At 36.2% G+C, this 17,121-nt stretch overlaps 1 protein-coding gene and 1 long non-coding RNA gene across 4 annotated transcripts in view; one reads left to right on the top strand and one right to left on the bottom strand.

Annotated features, from left to right (window-relative positions):
* Positions 1–306: 306 nt before the first annotated feature.
* Positions 307–17,121, bottom strand: part of TMEM267 (transmembrane protein 267) — an 18,232-nt gene continuing 1,417 nt past the window's right edge. Inside the window, exons 3-5 of one of the 2 annotated variants that reach the window (XM_075741319.1) lie at positions 14,707–14,854; positions 12,365–12,752; positions 307–5,254 (exon numbers count right to left, since the gene is read on the bottom strand). In XM_075741319.1, the coding sequence (XP_075597434.1) occupies positions 4,919–5,254; positions 12,365–12,688 (660 nt within the window). In that variant the 5' untranslated portion in view covers positions 12,689–12,752; positions 14,707–14,854 and the 3' untranslated portion in view covers positions 307–4,918. Of the gene's footprint in view, positions 5,255–12,364; positions 12,753–14,706; positions 14,936–17,121 lie in introns of those variants that run through there. The other variant, XM_075741320.1, reaches the window with a different exon arrangement.
* On the top strand, positions 6,472–14,429 carry LOC142599610 (uncharacterized). 2 transcript variants are annotated; one of them, XR_012833189.1, is made up of 4 exons: positions 6,472–7,997; positions 10,086–10,615; positions 11,051–11,222; positions 14,254–14,429. It is a non-coding gene; the product is annotated as an uncharacterized LOC142599610 (long non-coding RNA). The 2 variants fall into 2 exon arrangements; XR_012833188.1 differs by lacking the exon at positions 14,254–14,429 and having other exon boundaries at positions 11,051–11,293.

Raw genomic sequence — 17,121 nt, 5'->3', positions numbered from 1 at the left:
CAACTACCAGCTTCTTCAGCTCATCTGTAAAAATTGTTGTGAAGGAGCGGACACCAAGCAGATCAAGGAAACTGCCCCACACCATTCCAGGAACTCTTACTCAATGTTACGCAATTCTTAAGGGGAAAGCCAACTAAGATCAAAGTAAGACTGAATTCCCTTGACAACATATGGAAGGCTCCAAGGACATTAGTAACACTCCTTGGACAAAGGAATTGTTTCTGTGGTGGGTATGGCAACAGCATACAGTCTGACTTGGTCAATTACCCCCACAACAGTTTCAGTATACAAATCCATTTTCACACAGATTGTTCACCCATATTTACTAAAACAAATGTTTTCAGTCAATTTGTTTTGATTACACAAATCTGTTTTTACAAACCACCTGGAAATCCACTTAACATTTCGATCAAAAGGAATACAGTATAATTTCTAGTTTTCAATATTCTGAAGATTTCCTTAACATTGCATTAAAACATTTTTGCTTAGTAGTAGCATACCTGGGTTTCCTAGTCATTGAGACAAACACTCCTCCTTACCCCAGGAAAATTCAATACAAAATTAGGTTAAGCAAATGGAAAATTATTATATGAACACAGAAGGCAAGATCAGTGTGTGATATAAAAATACAATTATTATTTATCTTTAAATAGTGGGTTTACATGTAACAGAAAACAGTTCTACAATACAGCATTCCAATTTATAATTCAATGTAGAGGATGTAAAAATCTGGGGAATTTTAAGAAAGAACTGAAGGCACCAATTTATTATTTTGAAGGAAAGTGTTACTACTGTTTTTTGTAATGAATGCAAAGGGTGTTCTAACCTGACAGCTCTTCCTTTGTTTCAATGCAAGGTCTGCCTGTAGCAAAGAAGCAAAATCTAGCTTGTGGACTCCTCTACCAGTCGATCAAAGGCCACGCTGTGTAGCACGTACAATACAAAATTTCTTCTGCCCTGAATAAACTTGCATAATTGACAGCATTTAGATTGGCTCAATTACTTAAACAGAAATGTACTCTTCTGATGCATTTCATCATTTGGCTTCATACTGACATTAGCTGATGGAAAAAAATATATGTGTTCAAAATGATATACATACATTTCCTTTAGACTGAATTTTAACCCCTTCCCTCTCTCTCTCTCTTTCTGGAACTTTATGTCCGTTAGCAAAGTAAAAGTTCTTCTGATAAGCTAAAACCAATGGCCTGGCTGTTAAAATTATTTCAGTTTAATTAAAACTCACCAGCATTTTCCTTGGAGCATGGCATCAATTATGTGTAATTCATTTATCATTAACCAATTAAAGGCACATGATAGAATACACTTCACTGTAGGAAAAAAGTGGTACCAGTAGTCATGTGAAAATAGATTACATTTTAAAGTAGAATATAAGCTGATAGGAAAAATGTGTTCACTCTTTCTGTTAAGGCCACTAGGGAATTAGGAGAAATTTTATCTTATTTCAGAGTACTGACAAGAAGAAACATTCTAACATTTTTCTTCTAACTTGGCAATTATTAGTACCTACTTTTTACAATAGCCTTAAAATACAAAAAAGCAGTGCAGTTCTAACAAAAAAGTAAATCAGAAAAAAACCCCATTGTCTTCAACTTTGTAAGTACCACTTAAAATACATGGAAGAAGTTTAGATTACCAAAGTAAATGAACCACTGCAATAACTAGTATTGTAGTGATATGTATCATATGTTGTGCAGAAAATTACTAGCTTGAGTTTGTTAATTTTTTGAGTAACTCAAGTGCTTTTTGTACTTCACATTTACTCTTTATTGTAATGCATGCAGTAAAGCACAAATTCATTATGTTTTTAGTATCTTGGTTTATTTTTGCCATGGATTTGCTACACATGGTAGGTATCAATGCATAGTTAGAAATATCAATAAATTTGAAATGTACAGGAAATCATAGAATCACGGAATGGTTTGGGTTGGAAGGGACCTCAAAGATCATCTAGTTCCAACCCCCCTGCCATGGGCAGGGACACCCTCCACTAGACCACGTTGCCCAAAGCCCCATCCAACCTGGCCTTGAACACTGCCAGGAATCCAGGGGCATCCACAGCTTCTCTGGGCAACCTGTGCCAGTGTGTCACCACTCTAACAGCAAAGAATTTCTTTCTAACATCTAATCTAAATCGACCCTCCTTCAGCTTGAACCCATTACCCCTTGTCCAGTCACTACACTCCCTGATAAACAGTCCCTCACCAGCTTTCCTGTAGGTCCCTTCAGGTACTGGTAAACTGCAATTAGATCTCCCCAGAGCCGCCTTTTCTCCAGGCTGAACAATCCCAACTGTCTCAGCCTGTCCTCATAGGAGAGGTGCTCCAGCCCTCAATACTAGTAAGAAAATGTTAAGCAACTCATTTGTAATAGGCGGGTGTATCTCCTAGGTGACATAGGCTGAAACAAATATTTACCATCTCCTTTGTTCTCTCATCTGGCTACCCACAAATTACATTACATGCAATGTGTCCATTTACCTTTAAAAGTTGTCAATGGCCTGAACTAAACTTGCCTAAATGTCAGGATGAAGTGTGAGACTGCCATGTCTGGAGGGAGAGAAAAAGAAATCATGTGTCACACATGCTTGCTACCTTCCTTAATGCATTTCTAAGTGGTGTTCACCTATTGCTGTGGTAGAACTGGTAGAAGAACATATTGAGAAAAATAATATTTTGAAATACAGCTGCAAACTATTGTAAACCCCCCCCCCCAAATAACAAGAAATACAGAGAATGAAAATACATGGTTTTAAAGTACCTAAGATGTACCCATTAATTGATCCTTAAACACAGCTAGAACAGTACAGTACCAATCTTAAGGACTTTTGGTGGACACATAGTTACCAAAAATACTACAGCTACAATCTAAAAAATGAGAAAGTGTAATTCTCCATTTTGTTCCTATATGCATTTCCCTTTGCAACAAATCTGGATAAAGCACAAAATTATACAAATATTATACCATGAAACAAGAATACAGAAAATTTTCTTCGTGTTTCTTAACGTTCACTTCTTGCACAAAATATATTATTTGCATTTCATAGCCTATAGTTTAAAATACAGGTTAGAAGTAAATGAATGAGCAACGCTCCTCTACTAAACCATCATGATTTGTATAAAAGACAGTTCCTGCTCTGAGGGGTCTAAAGCAAGATATTTCTCATGTTGTTCCTGGGAAACTTTTACATACTATCAAAGACAGAAATCCACAGTATGAAGATAATCCCTTAAGGAATGTTCTGCTTTTCCAACCTTCTTTCCAAGAAAAAACCATTTTATTCCTTTTATAATAAAGGCTAAACAGGCCCACTGTACTGTCAGACAAGTTTCTATAAGCACACATTTCTAACATGAAGAACAAATAGGGTAGAGACTATTCTTTTGTGGAAAGGCACATTTTAGAAGGATGAAACACTTTCCGTAATTAACTTAGTGTGCTGCAGACAGCCTTTACTACTTTGCAGCCACAGACGGTCTCTGGTACCCTTTAAGCCATCCATCCCAGTTAGTATTTTTCTGTAAATTTTCTGTATGTTATACTAGTATACATTTACTAATGTAGTATGAACACATCGTCTAGTCTTTGCACCTTTTGATAACTTAAGTTCAGCACATGCTACCCTATATAATCTCTTCCATAAAAAAATAATCCCTTTTGACAGCTATTCATCACAAATTGGAATAATTAAGGCCCCATCTCCTTAATGGGCAATGGAGTTCAATGAATAAAAAAAATTAACAAAATTACAGCTTGTACACTGTAAACTAGACAAAAGCTTAATTTTTATTTTGGGACTTTTTCTGAGAAATTTCTGTAAATGAAACTTGTTACTTTGAATAGTCCACAGGGCAAATTACTATGTTATGAACCTGCAACATAATAACATTTTTCCTTAAGGAACTTATTTATGAGGAAATTTCTGCTTTTGTATAGTAATAATAATAATAATAATGATGATGATGATGATGCATTTTATTTTACAATAATAATGATGAGATTGCACATAATGGAAAATGCTGTTTATGAGTACAGTAGTAAGGTCTTTAAGCAAACTCACATTTTGAGCAATTTTGATTTTCTTATATCCTCTGGAATCTTCCCTAAAGCTTATGTTTTACTGTAATAAATAAGTTTGCCTTCACACAATCCTTAAATATTTACTAAAAATTCCTTAATTCCAAATTAAATAATATTCATAATTACTATATTTTTAAAATTAAACAATTTGGCCAACACATAATACTGTAACCAAACTGTCTTCTCCTTTCTAACCACAAATAACAGCTAGTAATTATCTACAAATTGAGTACCAAGCAACTACAGAGGAATAGAATTTAGTAGAAACACCATGTGAAAGCAGTGTTCGATGAGGTACAGATACACAGTTGCACATTGTGAAATACAAACAGCACTTCTTTTAAAACAGTTGAATACAAAAGGCTAACTGATGTTTTTCAGAAGTGCCATACACAACTAAATTCTCACTAATACTTAGCATTTATATAGTACTTTACATTTTAAAAGTGCTATACAAATGCTGTCTAGATGAAATGTATTATCTAAAGGCAGAATACAAATCCAAAGTGAATGGTTACCAGATGAATGGCACCATGACAGTAAAATTACAGCGAGACTAAGTACTTTATAAATCAGCTAGCTATGCATGAACTAGAATGGAAGGCCACATATTTTACAAGGAGAATGTATAGATATAAAAGTATTACCATTCATTAAATAGGCTTCTATGACCTCAAGGAATGAGGAGCTCTGACTGGCTCCACTGGCTTAAAATGCCTAACCCGGAAGTTGTAGGAAACATAAGGAAACCACTTCAGTGACAAACAGACAGCTTATTTCAAGTGCTAATAGAAACTACCTTTAAGAGCCATCATTCTTATACATCAATGCGAATTCCATGTTTTATAGACATTAATTCTCTAGTGCCTGTTAAATACATAATAAATGAACACAGATGAGGTAAAGATGCTGTAATTGCTACATACAGCCAATATGGCAAAGGAGGAGTTTTTCCAAATGGGCAGATCCAGAGGCCATGACGAATCCCATCACGGATGTGATGGGAAGTCCAGGATATGAACAACATCCAGGGAAGAAAGCACCATGAATCCTTAAGCCTGAGAAGGTGCATAATAAACTTTAATGTCAGAGCCACAACAGGAATCACAGTAGAACAATGAAGAAGTGGTCTCTCTGGAAGAGTCAGAGCAGCCTGTGGAAAAGAAAATTATGATTTGCAATGGCTGCAATCGTGACAAGAAAAGAAATGTTTCATGGATGTTTACAGGTGCACTATGAAGTGGCTAAGTGGGAGTGCAAAGAAAAAGATACTGTTCCTTTTCCACTGTAGCTGATCAAAATCAACAATATGATTATTTAGATGTATGAGATCTGTGTGCTGCCCTGTCTCTCTATTGTGTGATATGAATCATGCATCCTACTAACCATTACCGACAGCAAAACAGGGAGGGAGAGGGATGAGGTATGCTATTTGTCATATAGTCATATGGTATAAAGGAATTTGCATAGTCTGCTGCACTGATTATATGTGTTCAATTTCAAGATAATTAAAACAACCATACAATATACTTGAAATTTTTTATATGCTTTACTTGAAATATTTCATATGCTTTAATTGCATTTATTTTCAAAAATACATCCTGTATTATACTTAGCACCTGTGAAGATATTTTAGTTGGACAGTATCTAAAACAGAACAGTAATTTCCAATAAAACAAAAATATGATCTAAGTTAGAAGTATTTTGATTGCCTTGACACAGTATTCTTTATGGACAGGCAAAAGACAAGTTCAGAAGCCATTATTTGAATCATTTGTGACTGGGGTTTTTTTTATATCAATAACTTGTTTAATGTTAACTCAGTTGAAAGCCTGACTTTAATTAAGATGAATGTCTAGCTAGTGAGATTAAATTTAGCCATTTTAAGATGTGACAATTATGAATTTAACATACATAACTGAGAAAATATTCCAGATGTACTTACTAGCAACAGCTAGAGCTATCTCCACAAATTCAAAGAGAGTAAAAAAAAAAAAAAATAAAAAAATTTGGATTTCTAAGCAACAAATAAGTAGATTCTTGTTTCTGTAAGCATAGGAGAAATGATAGCACATTACTATAAGGTCTACACAGGTCCTGATGTAATATTAATTGGCACAATTCAGAAACTGTTGAACATTTAGGAAGACTGTAACAGGCACCAGAGATGTACTATTTGCACGTGAAGGTGCATCTGATTGTTACGTTGAACACATCCCTCACTGCATCTATTGCAGAAAGAAAACAATGCATTGCTATAAGACACCAGCCAGTAGCCTGTTAATGCTTCTGTGTGTTAACTGTTGCAGGATTCAACAGCTACAGTACCTGACAGTGGGACTCTGGAATAGCTTCATTAAGTCTTCTGTAAGGGAACTTTGATGTAGCCTTAGCCAAAAAATACAGAGATGGAAACTCATGGACTACCTTGGAATACAAAAGCCTGTGTTTTAAACCAAAGTGAACGTTCAAAGGCTTGCAGAAAGCTTTGCTCTTTTAGCTTCCCATCACATGCTTGTCTGTGACACTCTTGATCAGGTGATAGCAGTAAAAAGCTCACAAACTGTCTCAACAACTTTCAACTGTAATAGTATGGACCCAATTCCTTAAAGTTGGCACAAAGGGTGTATTTTCTACAACTTCACTTCTGTTTCATACAAGCAGATTGCTCACAGATTAAAGTAGAAAAATTTTGTGATGGTGAAATTGTTTATCACCTACCCTATAGTCAGATTTTTGTTACTGTCAGCAAGAGCCTAAAAAGTCCACACTAGCCTCATTTTGAAAAAACCACCCTGGATGGTGATACGTTTTAGTAGGATCTCCTATTGACTGGTCATTATTTCTGCACTTTTAAAAAATCAGTGGCAAAGTCTAAGAGTCTTTTCCCTCTGCCCTATGGAGGTTACGTGCCAACAGCAATACAGTGGGTAAGGAGAATTTCAATGTTAATTACATATGCAATTTATCAGTATTACTGTCAATCTTTATCCAGTTTTAGGGACTTGATGCTTAAATTGTTTTCATGCAGAATTTTAGATGGCAGGGTTGTTCACACAGCAAAAATAAGCACTCAATTTTAGCAAGAGAAAGCCTTATTTTGTAATTGCAGTACACTCATTAGGCTTCTGAAATGCTGTTGCCCAAGTTCTGAGAGAAGAATAGCCTCTTTCCTCTTTTACATTCTATAACTAGAGGAACATTTAAATCCTTGAGTTGGCAAGCCCAAGAGACAGACATGTAGTTCTATTTGGCAATATAAGCTGCTACGCTCTTTCTCCTAACAGGCAAATTTGTTCACCTTTAGAAATTGCCAGATCTTAAGAATAAAACAAAACAAAACAAAAAGTACAAGCCTTTTCTGCCTTAAATCTCCTGCAAAAAGATGATTATGGTTTTGGTAGATTTAGGGGAACATCTATAAGAGAGATCAGGCTGCAGTTGCAAACAGAATTTATTCACAACACAAATTACCTTTCCATTTGCCTATGTGTTCAATCAGGTGCAAGATCTTCTTGAAGTTCCTGCTCCTCCAGCCCCTCTCACACACTACAATGAGCAGCTGGAGACAGGAGACAACAATGACATGCAGGAGAACCCAAGCAAACTCTTTGCTGTAATGCTCAAAGTGATGCCACGGAATTTATGTAACAACATGGGCTCCCTCACTCATATTCCATCATGCTTCACAAGCCTTGAAGTCCTTAGTTTTGAGGCTGATCTATAAATTCAATGTTAAATTAGTTGTGTGTGTGCAAAGCTTATTCTCCAATTCCAGAAATGCTCCTCTGCTGCCTAGGTTGGTCAGCAGTGGCACATTAACCAGTTGTGTTACGTATGTTTACCGATACAATCTTGTTTGCCATCGACTGCATTCTCTACACTTTTACAAGCTGGTGAGTCTTAAGTAACAAGCTAGTGATTTCTTTATATCTGTTCTGCAACATAAGTTGGGCTTACAGTCCTGCGGGACATGGGGAGTAGCCCATCACGCTGTTCTTATTTATCAGCAATGCGGAGTATGATTGCAGGCTGCAGTTACTTTCACCTTTAATCAATGAGACAGATTCTTCAAACACTGAATCTTAGACTCTTCCACGCTTTTGTGCATGCAATACACAGTAAAATCTACAGGGAATACAAAGACCTACAAATTCTAAGTAGCAAAGTCTTTGTGGACTTTATACTTGCGGCAAAAATAATGTGGGCAAAAGGGCAGATCACATGCTACTTGGTACACAAGTATTTATCAAATACCACAGGTGACTATTTACCCTCAATACTCCAGAAAAATAATGATAACACTGTGAAAAACAGCCCAATAGCCAAATGATCCAAGCAGTGAGCTGTGTCAGCAGGAATAGGAGTAGATGACTGGAGGAGTGTGAAAGTAGCAACTGGAGGTAGAAGGCAATACTGCCTTGTACTGCATAGAAGGGATACTCCAAAAAGTAACCCGTCATCAGATTTAAGAGTGATGTTGAAGAGCTTTACAGACAATTGTGTAAAGTAATGTGAAAAATATTGTTACAAATTAGTAATAGTGGTGTGGTTAGCTAATTAGATTTCTTAATTTATTAGTTACTTAGTAATGTGTTGCATGAGCAGTAAACATTGCAGTCTCTTAAATCAGTTACTCTCAATCGTGCAATCTAAAAAGGAAGCATGGGACTGGAACTAACAAATACGTAGTAAAAAAGTATCCCACGGAGTAATAAATTACATAGACAACAGCCTGAAATTACAACATGAAACTGAAAGGTGCATCATATTAAGCTGAGGAAAGAAAAATCACATATTAAAATCAGGTCTAGCTAGCCAGGCAAGAACACAGCAGAAAAGTTTATGGGGATTACATTGTATCACAAACTAAAAAGACTTTGATGGCATTGCAAGAAGACAAAACCAGTAACAGATTTTTTCTTTTTAAAAAGACATAGTCAAGTGTTGTATGACATGTAACTTTAAAAGGAATTAACCTATGTTATTTGGCTTAAATGAAGTCTCACCTAAAATACTACATACAGTTTGGGACAGGATCCTTTAAAGATAATTTAGGCAAAAGGCAATCCAGAAGAGACAAGAAAAATAGTAAGAGGTTTAGAAAACATAAATACAGGCCCTTCAGACTTTTTTTTTTTGGAGTTATTTAGTCACGAAGATGCTTTTTGTAAAGCATAATGGTTTTGCTAGTTGTAAGAGTAACGTTGTTAACTGCTGTTAGGGTCAAGAGACCTACACAGCATATGCTTTACAGGTAAACATCCTTTCTTAGCCCAGTTAACGTATGGAAGGGGGAGGAGTTTGTAGACAAATTACTGTGAAAAAACCTTTAGGCGTCTTGCCTTCTTACCTCAGCTAAGTAAGTTTGGCTTCTAAAGGGCTATTCTACGTGCAACATCTTGCATTTGAAAAACACTTTTTGGGGAAAGCACAGGAATCAGCTATCTTTTGCAGAGGTCTTAAAGAATAAAAACCCAAGATCTAACTGAAAACAACAATACTTTAGGCTGGATATTAGAAAAACAATTGCTAGCTGCTTGGGAACTGAAACAACAGAGGGACAAATTAAGTCATGAAATTGCAATAATTTACTTTGTTTGGAATACTAGGAATAGGCTACACAAAACATTTTCCATCATGGAAAGTGTAAGCATACTTAATCGTGCCTCACTGAAGGCAGTAAAGAGACAAGTCACCTCCCAATTCTATGATACAATACTCAACCTTTTAAACAGACTGGTGGAGAGTGTCATCTAGTGGTCACGATTAAGAAAAATTACTGGTAATAATTTCAAATGCAAGAAAAAGTAGCAATAAAATTTTACCAATACTTTCTAATAACTAGCCATTCATCACTTGCATTTACTGATGTTTAAAATAAGAAAATATACATCAGAATAATTACAGATTTAAATGCTATACCAAAATGTTAATATTATAGGACCCATCAATCAACCAAACTAACTTTTATTATTTTACAGCATTTCCATATGCAAAAAGTACAGAAAAGGGGAGAACTAGGGACTACCTAGGGAGGAACAATGCTACGCACCAGTACATGCTGGAGGCTGAGGGGCTGGAAAGTAGTTCTGAGGAAATTCAGCTTGTTGAATTACAAGTTGAGTACGAGCCAGCACTCTGCTGTTGTGGCAAAGGCGGCCAGTGGTATCCTGGGCTGCATTAGGAGCATTGCCAGCAAGCTGAGGGAGGTGATCCTTCCCTTTCTCCTCAGCAGTGGTAAGGCCACCCCTCTGGAGTGCTGAGTCCAGTCCTAGGATCCCCACTACGAGGGACATGGAGCTACTGGAGATCAAGTCCAGAGAAGGGCCACTAAGATCATGAAGGGACTGGAGCACCTTGCATATGAGGAAAGTATAAGTGTTGGGATTGTGCAGCCTGGAGAAGAGAAGGCTCAAGGGAGATGTCATCAAAATGTACCAATATCCAAAGGGAGGGACTGCCACTGAGAGGTCAAGGGGCACAACTGAAACACAGGAGGTTCCTCCCGAACGTAAGGAAACATGTTTTCACTGTGAGGGGGAACTGTGCATGGGAACAGGGTACCCAGAGGTTTGGGAGTCTATATCCATGGAGATACTCAAAAGTTGTCAGGACATGGTCCTGAGCAACTGGCTCCAGGTGAGCCTGCTTCAGCAGGGGGGTTTGAGAAGATGACCTCCAGAAGACCCTTCCAACTACTACCTCTCTCTGACTCTGTGAAAATACCCTTTTTGTCAAAGACAAATATAAGGGGGAAACTGACCAAAAGGACAAATAGGAAAATGTCTTTTCTCTACAAAAAATAGTGACATTGTACATAAACATTTTCCCATTGGAAGTCACATTTTTACATCTCAACTCTAAGCGATAACGCTTCTTGCGTTTAGCTGTCTCTCACATATTAAAAAAAGTTAAATCATTTTGCATTTTTCTTCTTTAATTAAAGGATTACAAAGAACAGCAATTTTCCCTCCACCTCCTTCCTTCCTCTGCTTCCTAGCAGCTATTTCCTCTGTCATCCACATGAAGAGCGTAACACTATTATGAGGAAACTGGAGGAGGAAAAAGAAGGCGAGACAGTGAAACAGCTAAGTTATGCTCTGGTTGAATGGATAAAGGTCAGTATCTTCCCCTTCTCCTGTGCAGGTCCATCTGTAGGTGGGGGTGTGCATTTCTGGGCAGGGGAGAGTAAGTAGCAAGTATGCATACATATGCAAGCAACACTAGCATAATCAAACTGTGAGGACTTGTGTTGCTGAGCAGAGCAAATTCCTGATAACAAGCAAAGTGGCAGAGCTCCGGCTGTGGGGACCAGGAGCCTGCTGGGGGTCAGCAGTGTCTGCCTGAGGTATGAGATCTGGAGGGCAGCGTTGAGAACTGTGGCCAGGGCTGGCACAGCTGGAGCTAACAGAAGGGGTAAATGTTTTGGAGAGTATACAGAAGAGACTGTGGTGGTCAGTGAAAGCAGGGTGTATGTGTTTGGAGCAGGCAGGAAGACAGGGATATATGTACATGTGTGAATGGGGAAGGAGGAACAGGACACATCTAAGCCACTGGAGAACCACTGGAAAAGAATGCCATAATCTGGTACTACTAATCCTATTCAGAAACTCTGTCCTAGCAAGCAGTTCTGCAAATGGATGATGATCACATATATTCCCTGACAGGAGCCAATTAACCTTTTTATTTTTATGAACACATTCGACACTTGCTTTATACATTTATTTTTTTACAACGAACTGTATTTAAGGACAAACTTAAACTGCCTTTTTAAAGGTGACAGCTCATATATAGCTTGCTTGTAGGAAAAATATTTAGGGCTGGCTAAAACCAAATGCACCACTTGGTAAGACTGAATGAAATCAAACACAAGCTGGATTATCTACTTTCCAGATATTTCTACACCGTATTGTAAACAGAAATGGAATAATCCACTTTATACGCAAAGCGTGCATGGCAGCACTTAACTGTTTAACTTGGATAACAAAGCAACTATGTGATACACATAGGATATCATGTACAATGGCTTTCAGAACTCTTTTTCAGAGCCTTGTAAGGAGTAGAACTCAACAGCAGATGTAAAATATTTTTAGAGCTTTTAAAATCATAACAACTGCATACAAATATAATTCCCATATATCTATTAAAAATGTAGGTAATTAAAGTATCATTGGAACTTTTTTTGTTTAGGATATGGTAGAACAATAAACTAAACAGTGATGAAGAAAGAAGATAAACAATCACTGATCGGTTGACTTACCTTTAATGACAGGGAGCCAGCAAGAAAGAAGTGGTCCACATCAATTATGGAGGCGAGGAAGCCAGCCAGAGTGACCTCAGTGAAGTCACTTTTCTTCCTGAGTCCAATCACTATTGCCCAGGACCACATTCCTAGTATACCATGCACTGCATTATCAGAGAAGGCTCGGAGCCAGTCATTTTGCTGAATGAAGGAAAACTGCAGAAGTCTGTCTGCTACAAAGCAGAATATTCCCAAACCTAGACTAGAAATAACTGAAGCTGTACTGAAAGTTTGGAGAAGAGCATGGGCCTTTTCAGTCTCAGATGCCATGGCAAAAACCATGTCACAGCACACAAAATGTCATCAGCACATACACTGTGCATTGTCCTTTGTATCGTCAGTTGTTCTGTAAATGTCAGAGAACACAAAGAAAACTATTAAAGAAAAAAATCCTTTAGCACAAAACATTGCTATCACAGCTGCAACTGAGCATAAAAACCCCAATTTAAATGTTTGCATTTAATATTCCTAGGGAACCTTTGATTTTCTTTGATTTGTTGACTTGAACACTACAGCTCTGAACGAAAATGCTTGTCCTGTTTTAATTAGAACAAGCACCTTTGTAACATGGAAAGCTCTAACTCCACTTTTTGAAATCTTAAATTTTACAAAATAATTTGAAACATGTCTATGATAATACATTGAGTATGTTTCAAGAGTCCTCCTGGTCTTAAATACATGATATTCATAAAATTAAATCCTTTACACTGTAACAACAGTTATTTGTCCACTTTGGAGGATTCTTAGGACTGATGCTAACAATCCGAAATCTCTCTCTGCAACAACTGTTAAAACTCTTTCTAATTTATAATCCAAACCACTATTTTCATCTACATACTTTGTAAACATATGTTTATCACGCTTGTACCCCTTTCTGAGCAACTCCTTCAGCTTGGAGATGGTAGAATAAGCATTAAGAAAACCAGAAGACTAAAATATCTTTACAGTTTATCATAAACACAAAGATGACAACCATTCAGTCAAGTAGACGTAACCCAAACTAACTCCTTACAGAGCAAACCTACATATGCTTTTCTTCAGTATGTGCTCCAGCAGCAAACTCTACTGTTGCTTTTAGGACTTGTCTACTGCCTGACACATTACTTGCACAACAGCTCTTTTTGCAGAAAAGAAAAAAATTAACTAATCCCAGTGATTTTACTTTTTTCAAAAGTTGACTGTTGTAATTTGAAAATAAAGGTGTTGATATTAGCATTAATACTTAAAAGTCCTTAAAAACTACTTATGTTGTGCTTGTTATGACACTCTTATACAAGATGATTTCCTGGAAATAATAATTGTCCTTAAATAACTGCTTCACATTTCAAGAGAAATTCCAAAAATAAATCAAGATTTTAAAGACACCCCCACTCCACTCTCATATTCTGCAGCAATTACAGGATACCTGAATTATAAAGACAGAATACTCATTTCTGTGAGCTCATTTCTTAGCTTTGTCACATTAAATGCACGGAAAAGCAGTCTTTGCAGGACTTTCAAACACCATCAGTTTGAACTGTCCCAACTCTTATGCTCTTCTTTTTGGGGAACCATGGAGATAGACCAGAGTTTCAAAGCCTACATCCTGTCTAAAAACAGATTCTTTCCAAGATGTTGCGATTTCTGTGCAATACATTAAATCTTGGTAATCCTTTTTCTTACCGTTCTGTCAGGTAAATTTTTATTCTAAATCGGCTTTTTATGAGTGTACTAGACTTCCTTTAAAAATGAATACTTTTAACAATGTTGACGCACAGTAGTTTATTATTTTAAACACACTATTGATTATAAGCCCCAGAAAATAAAAAATGTTTCTTCTAGTTTATTTACATGCCTTTTTATTGTAGAATTATATCCAAGACATGACTAGTGGCATTGATCTTCATGGGGAAAAAAAGCCCACTGAATCATTTATTTGGAAAACATTAAAAAGAGAAGAAAGTGTGAATAATACATAGACTTTGCACACAGATGAAAAAAAAAGTGGGTCAAGTTCAGAGTCTGTTAACCATGACCATCTCTTCTGAACGAACATGTAGACAAAGTATTTAAGTATTTCCTGAAACACTGGAACTGCCATTTTTTGCTGGGTGACTTACAATATACAGTACATTTCTGAATAAATTCCATTTTAAGGAACAAATTATGATCTCCTCACAAATGTTTCTTCTATATAACCATCATGTCAGATTAGATTTTATTTAAAATTACTGTAAAATCTGTATAAGACTCCAATCTGTGAAGAGCTGATGTAGCAACATACCTTTAAAAAGCACACTAGTATTCAGACTCAAACTTACCCTGGGACTAGGAGAATATATTTTTTCCATTGCAGTTGCCTTATTCCAATAGCAAATGTGGTCTATGCCTCAGCATTGAGCCTCTGTGCTTTCCAAATCCAGTGTGTCCAGTCCAATGCCAGAAAGACCAAACACCATTTGTTCCATCCTAAATAAATTGAACCAGGCAGCAGTAAGCACTGATACTTACACAAAGCTGTTCCAACTCTCTATGAAACACACATGAAAACTGAAAAATAGTAAAAAATACAGAAAGAAGAAGAATCTTTTTAATGAATTCCTGAACAAATACAACTGAGCTAAAAGCAACTTCAGCTAGGGCTTAGAAGCTCTGTCAAAGAAAGCAGGAAAAAGATGACCATAAAAAAAGAGAAGGGCATAAATAAACATGGAACAAGATAATAATTAAAGATAATAAACCCAAATGTCATAAAGTCAGAAAAGAGCACTTCCAGCCTTCTGTTTAAAGTAAATGCATTTCAAAATATACAGAGATCTATTTTAACAGATGTATGCCTGAAAGATTCCCACCTAATGAAACATTTATGAGTGACATTCAGGGATCTCTTTTTAATTTCATCCCATCAGTTACTGACCTTGGAATAGATAAACAGAGACCTATAAATTCAAATAGCAACAGAGATTTGTGTTAGTTCTTAGGCTTACACTACTTTGCTATGGATATTATTAACATGCATAAAGTATAAAGGAAAAGTATCACCACAGACTAAAAAAAAAAAAAAAATCCAAAATTAGTATGATTTGAGAATTACGTATCACGAAATAAAGGAAACAATGCCAACCTGAAAACAAGGACAAGATGTGAATGGGTGTCTTTGAGCCAGAATGAGGAACAGGAAGTAAAAATCTGACTTCAGATTACCCTTAGTCAAGAGCCACATCCATAGCTGTAACTGTTCTTTTTAACTACTCTGTCTCTGCTTTTATAGACAAAAATGACTGCTGTCTGTGTAAAAACCAAGCCACATTCCCAGGTACAACAGCATAAGTATGTATGTTCTGCAGATCAAGACTGAAATCAGAGTAGAAAAAGCAAAACTGTATTCAACCAAAATAATCTCTGAAATTACAATTTTTAATATAAAACTGTATTTTTTGTCTGAAAAATAATGATTTTCAGACTCTTTACAAAATATCACAATAAAGTTTCATAGGTTTTTCTATCCTATAAATCTCAGAAAGCATAGTTGCGGAGCTTACATTCTTGTTAGAACACTGGGAAATAGGTGTATTACACAAGAATGCTTAGAAACCTATGGGTGGTCAGTACAGTTAACATACTGAAGGAAAGATTTAGGTTGGGTTCACATAAAACACGTGCGCACAGCAGCTGATAGAGCAACACTGCTTAGATTTGTGATTTCTCATGACATTTTTGTATCAGATAAAGCATTATGCATAATCTCCACTTACATCCACAAAATGCAATTTTGCATTTTGCAAAATATATAGTTTCATTTAATGAAATTACAAAAATAATCTTAACACATATTTAGCATTCTAAATTACTGACACAAGAAGCTATTTAGATAAAAGCTGTAAATATGCATTTAGGGAAATAGCTGACACTAAGAGGCCTTTCAACTCATGATCTAAGAGCAAAACAAAAATCCAATGGCTAAAATTATCATTTAGAAATATTGCTTTCCAGAATTTTTGCCCCAATTTTGCACGAAGTTATTGAGTACACAAATTCATACAGGAATTTAATGCATAAAATTAGGTGAATTATGCACTTTATGCAACAAGATCGCAGTAGTCCCCTATAATTCTATAATCTCCTAAAACCCCATTATTTTATATTGGATGTTAATTTATATGAAAAACTCCATAAAGTACAATTACCATTTAAGACACAAGCTCAAATCTTTAATGTATTATCACATGGAAAAGCAGATCTGAGCCTAAAACAATCTGTGAAGAACTGATAATGCAAATACTTTTTGGTCAGATGATTATAACGCATTATTGGGGCTGGAGGGTGGAAGGAGGCTGAAGAGGAAAGAGGACAAAAGCACGCAAGAAACCAGTAGGATTTTACCAAGATACTGAGGAATAAACTGAAATAAACCCACAAGGAAATGAAGAAAAACAAACAAATCAACGCCTCATAAAATCAGGATTTAATTAAATTGTTTATTTCAAGGACCATAAATTAAAGTGTTTGAAAAGAGATAACAAGACATGAAAATGCAGACCTTCTGCTTAATGAATACTTTGGAACTGAGAAATATCTAAAAGAAAGAGTTGGAAGAAATATCCTAAAAGCATATAGTAACTAGAAACAGACCACAGTACCATCCAGTGGAAGAAAAAAAAAATTGTCATCCTAGATGAAAAAAAAAAAAAAAGGAAGAAAAAGAGCTTGAGCAGTTTATGTATTGCCCTCATTAA

This window comes from Balearica regulorum, chromosome Z (genome assembly GCF_011004875.1).
Source record: "Balearica regulorum gibbericeps isolate bBalReg1 chromosome Z, bBalReg1.pri, whole genome shotgun sequence".
Classification (NCBI taxonomy): domain Eukaryota; kingdom Metazoa; phylum Chordata; class Aves; order Gruiformes; family Gruidae; genus Balearica; species Balearica regulorum.
The sequence above is the reverse complement of the archived record's forward strand: the minus strand, read 5'-3'. Positions and strand labels throughout refer to the sequence as shown.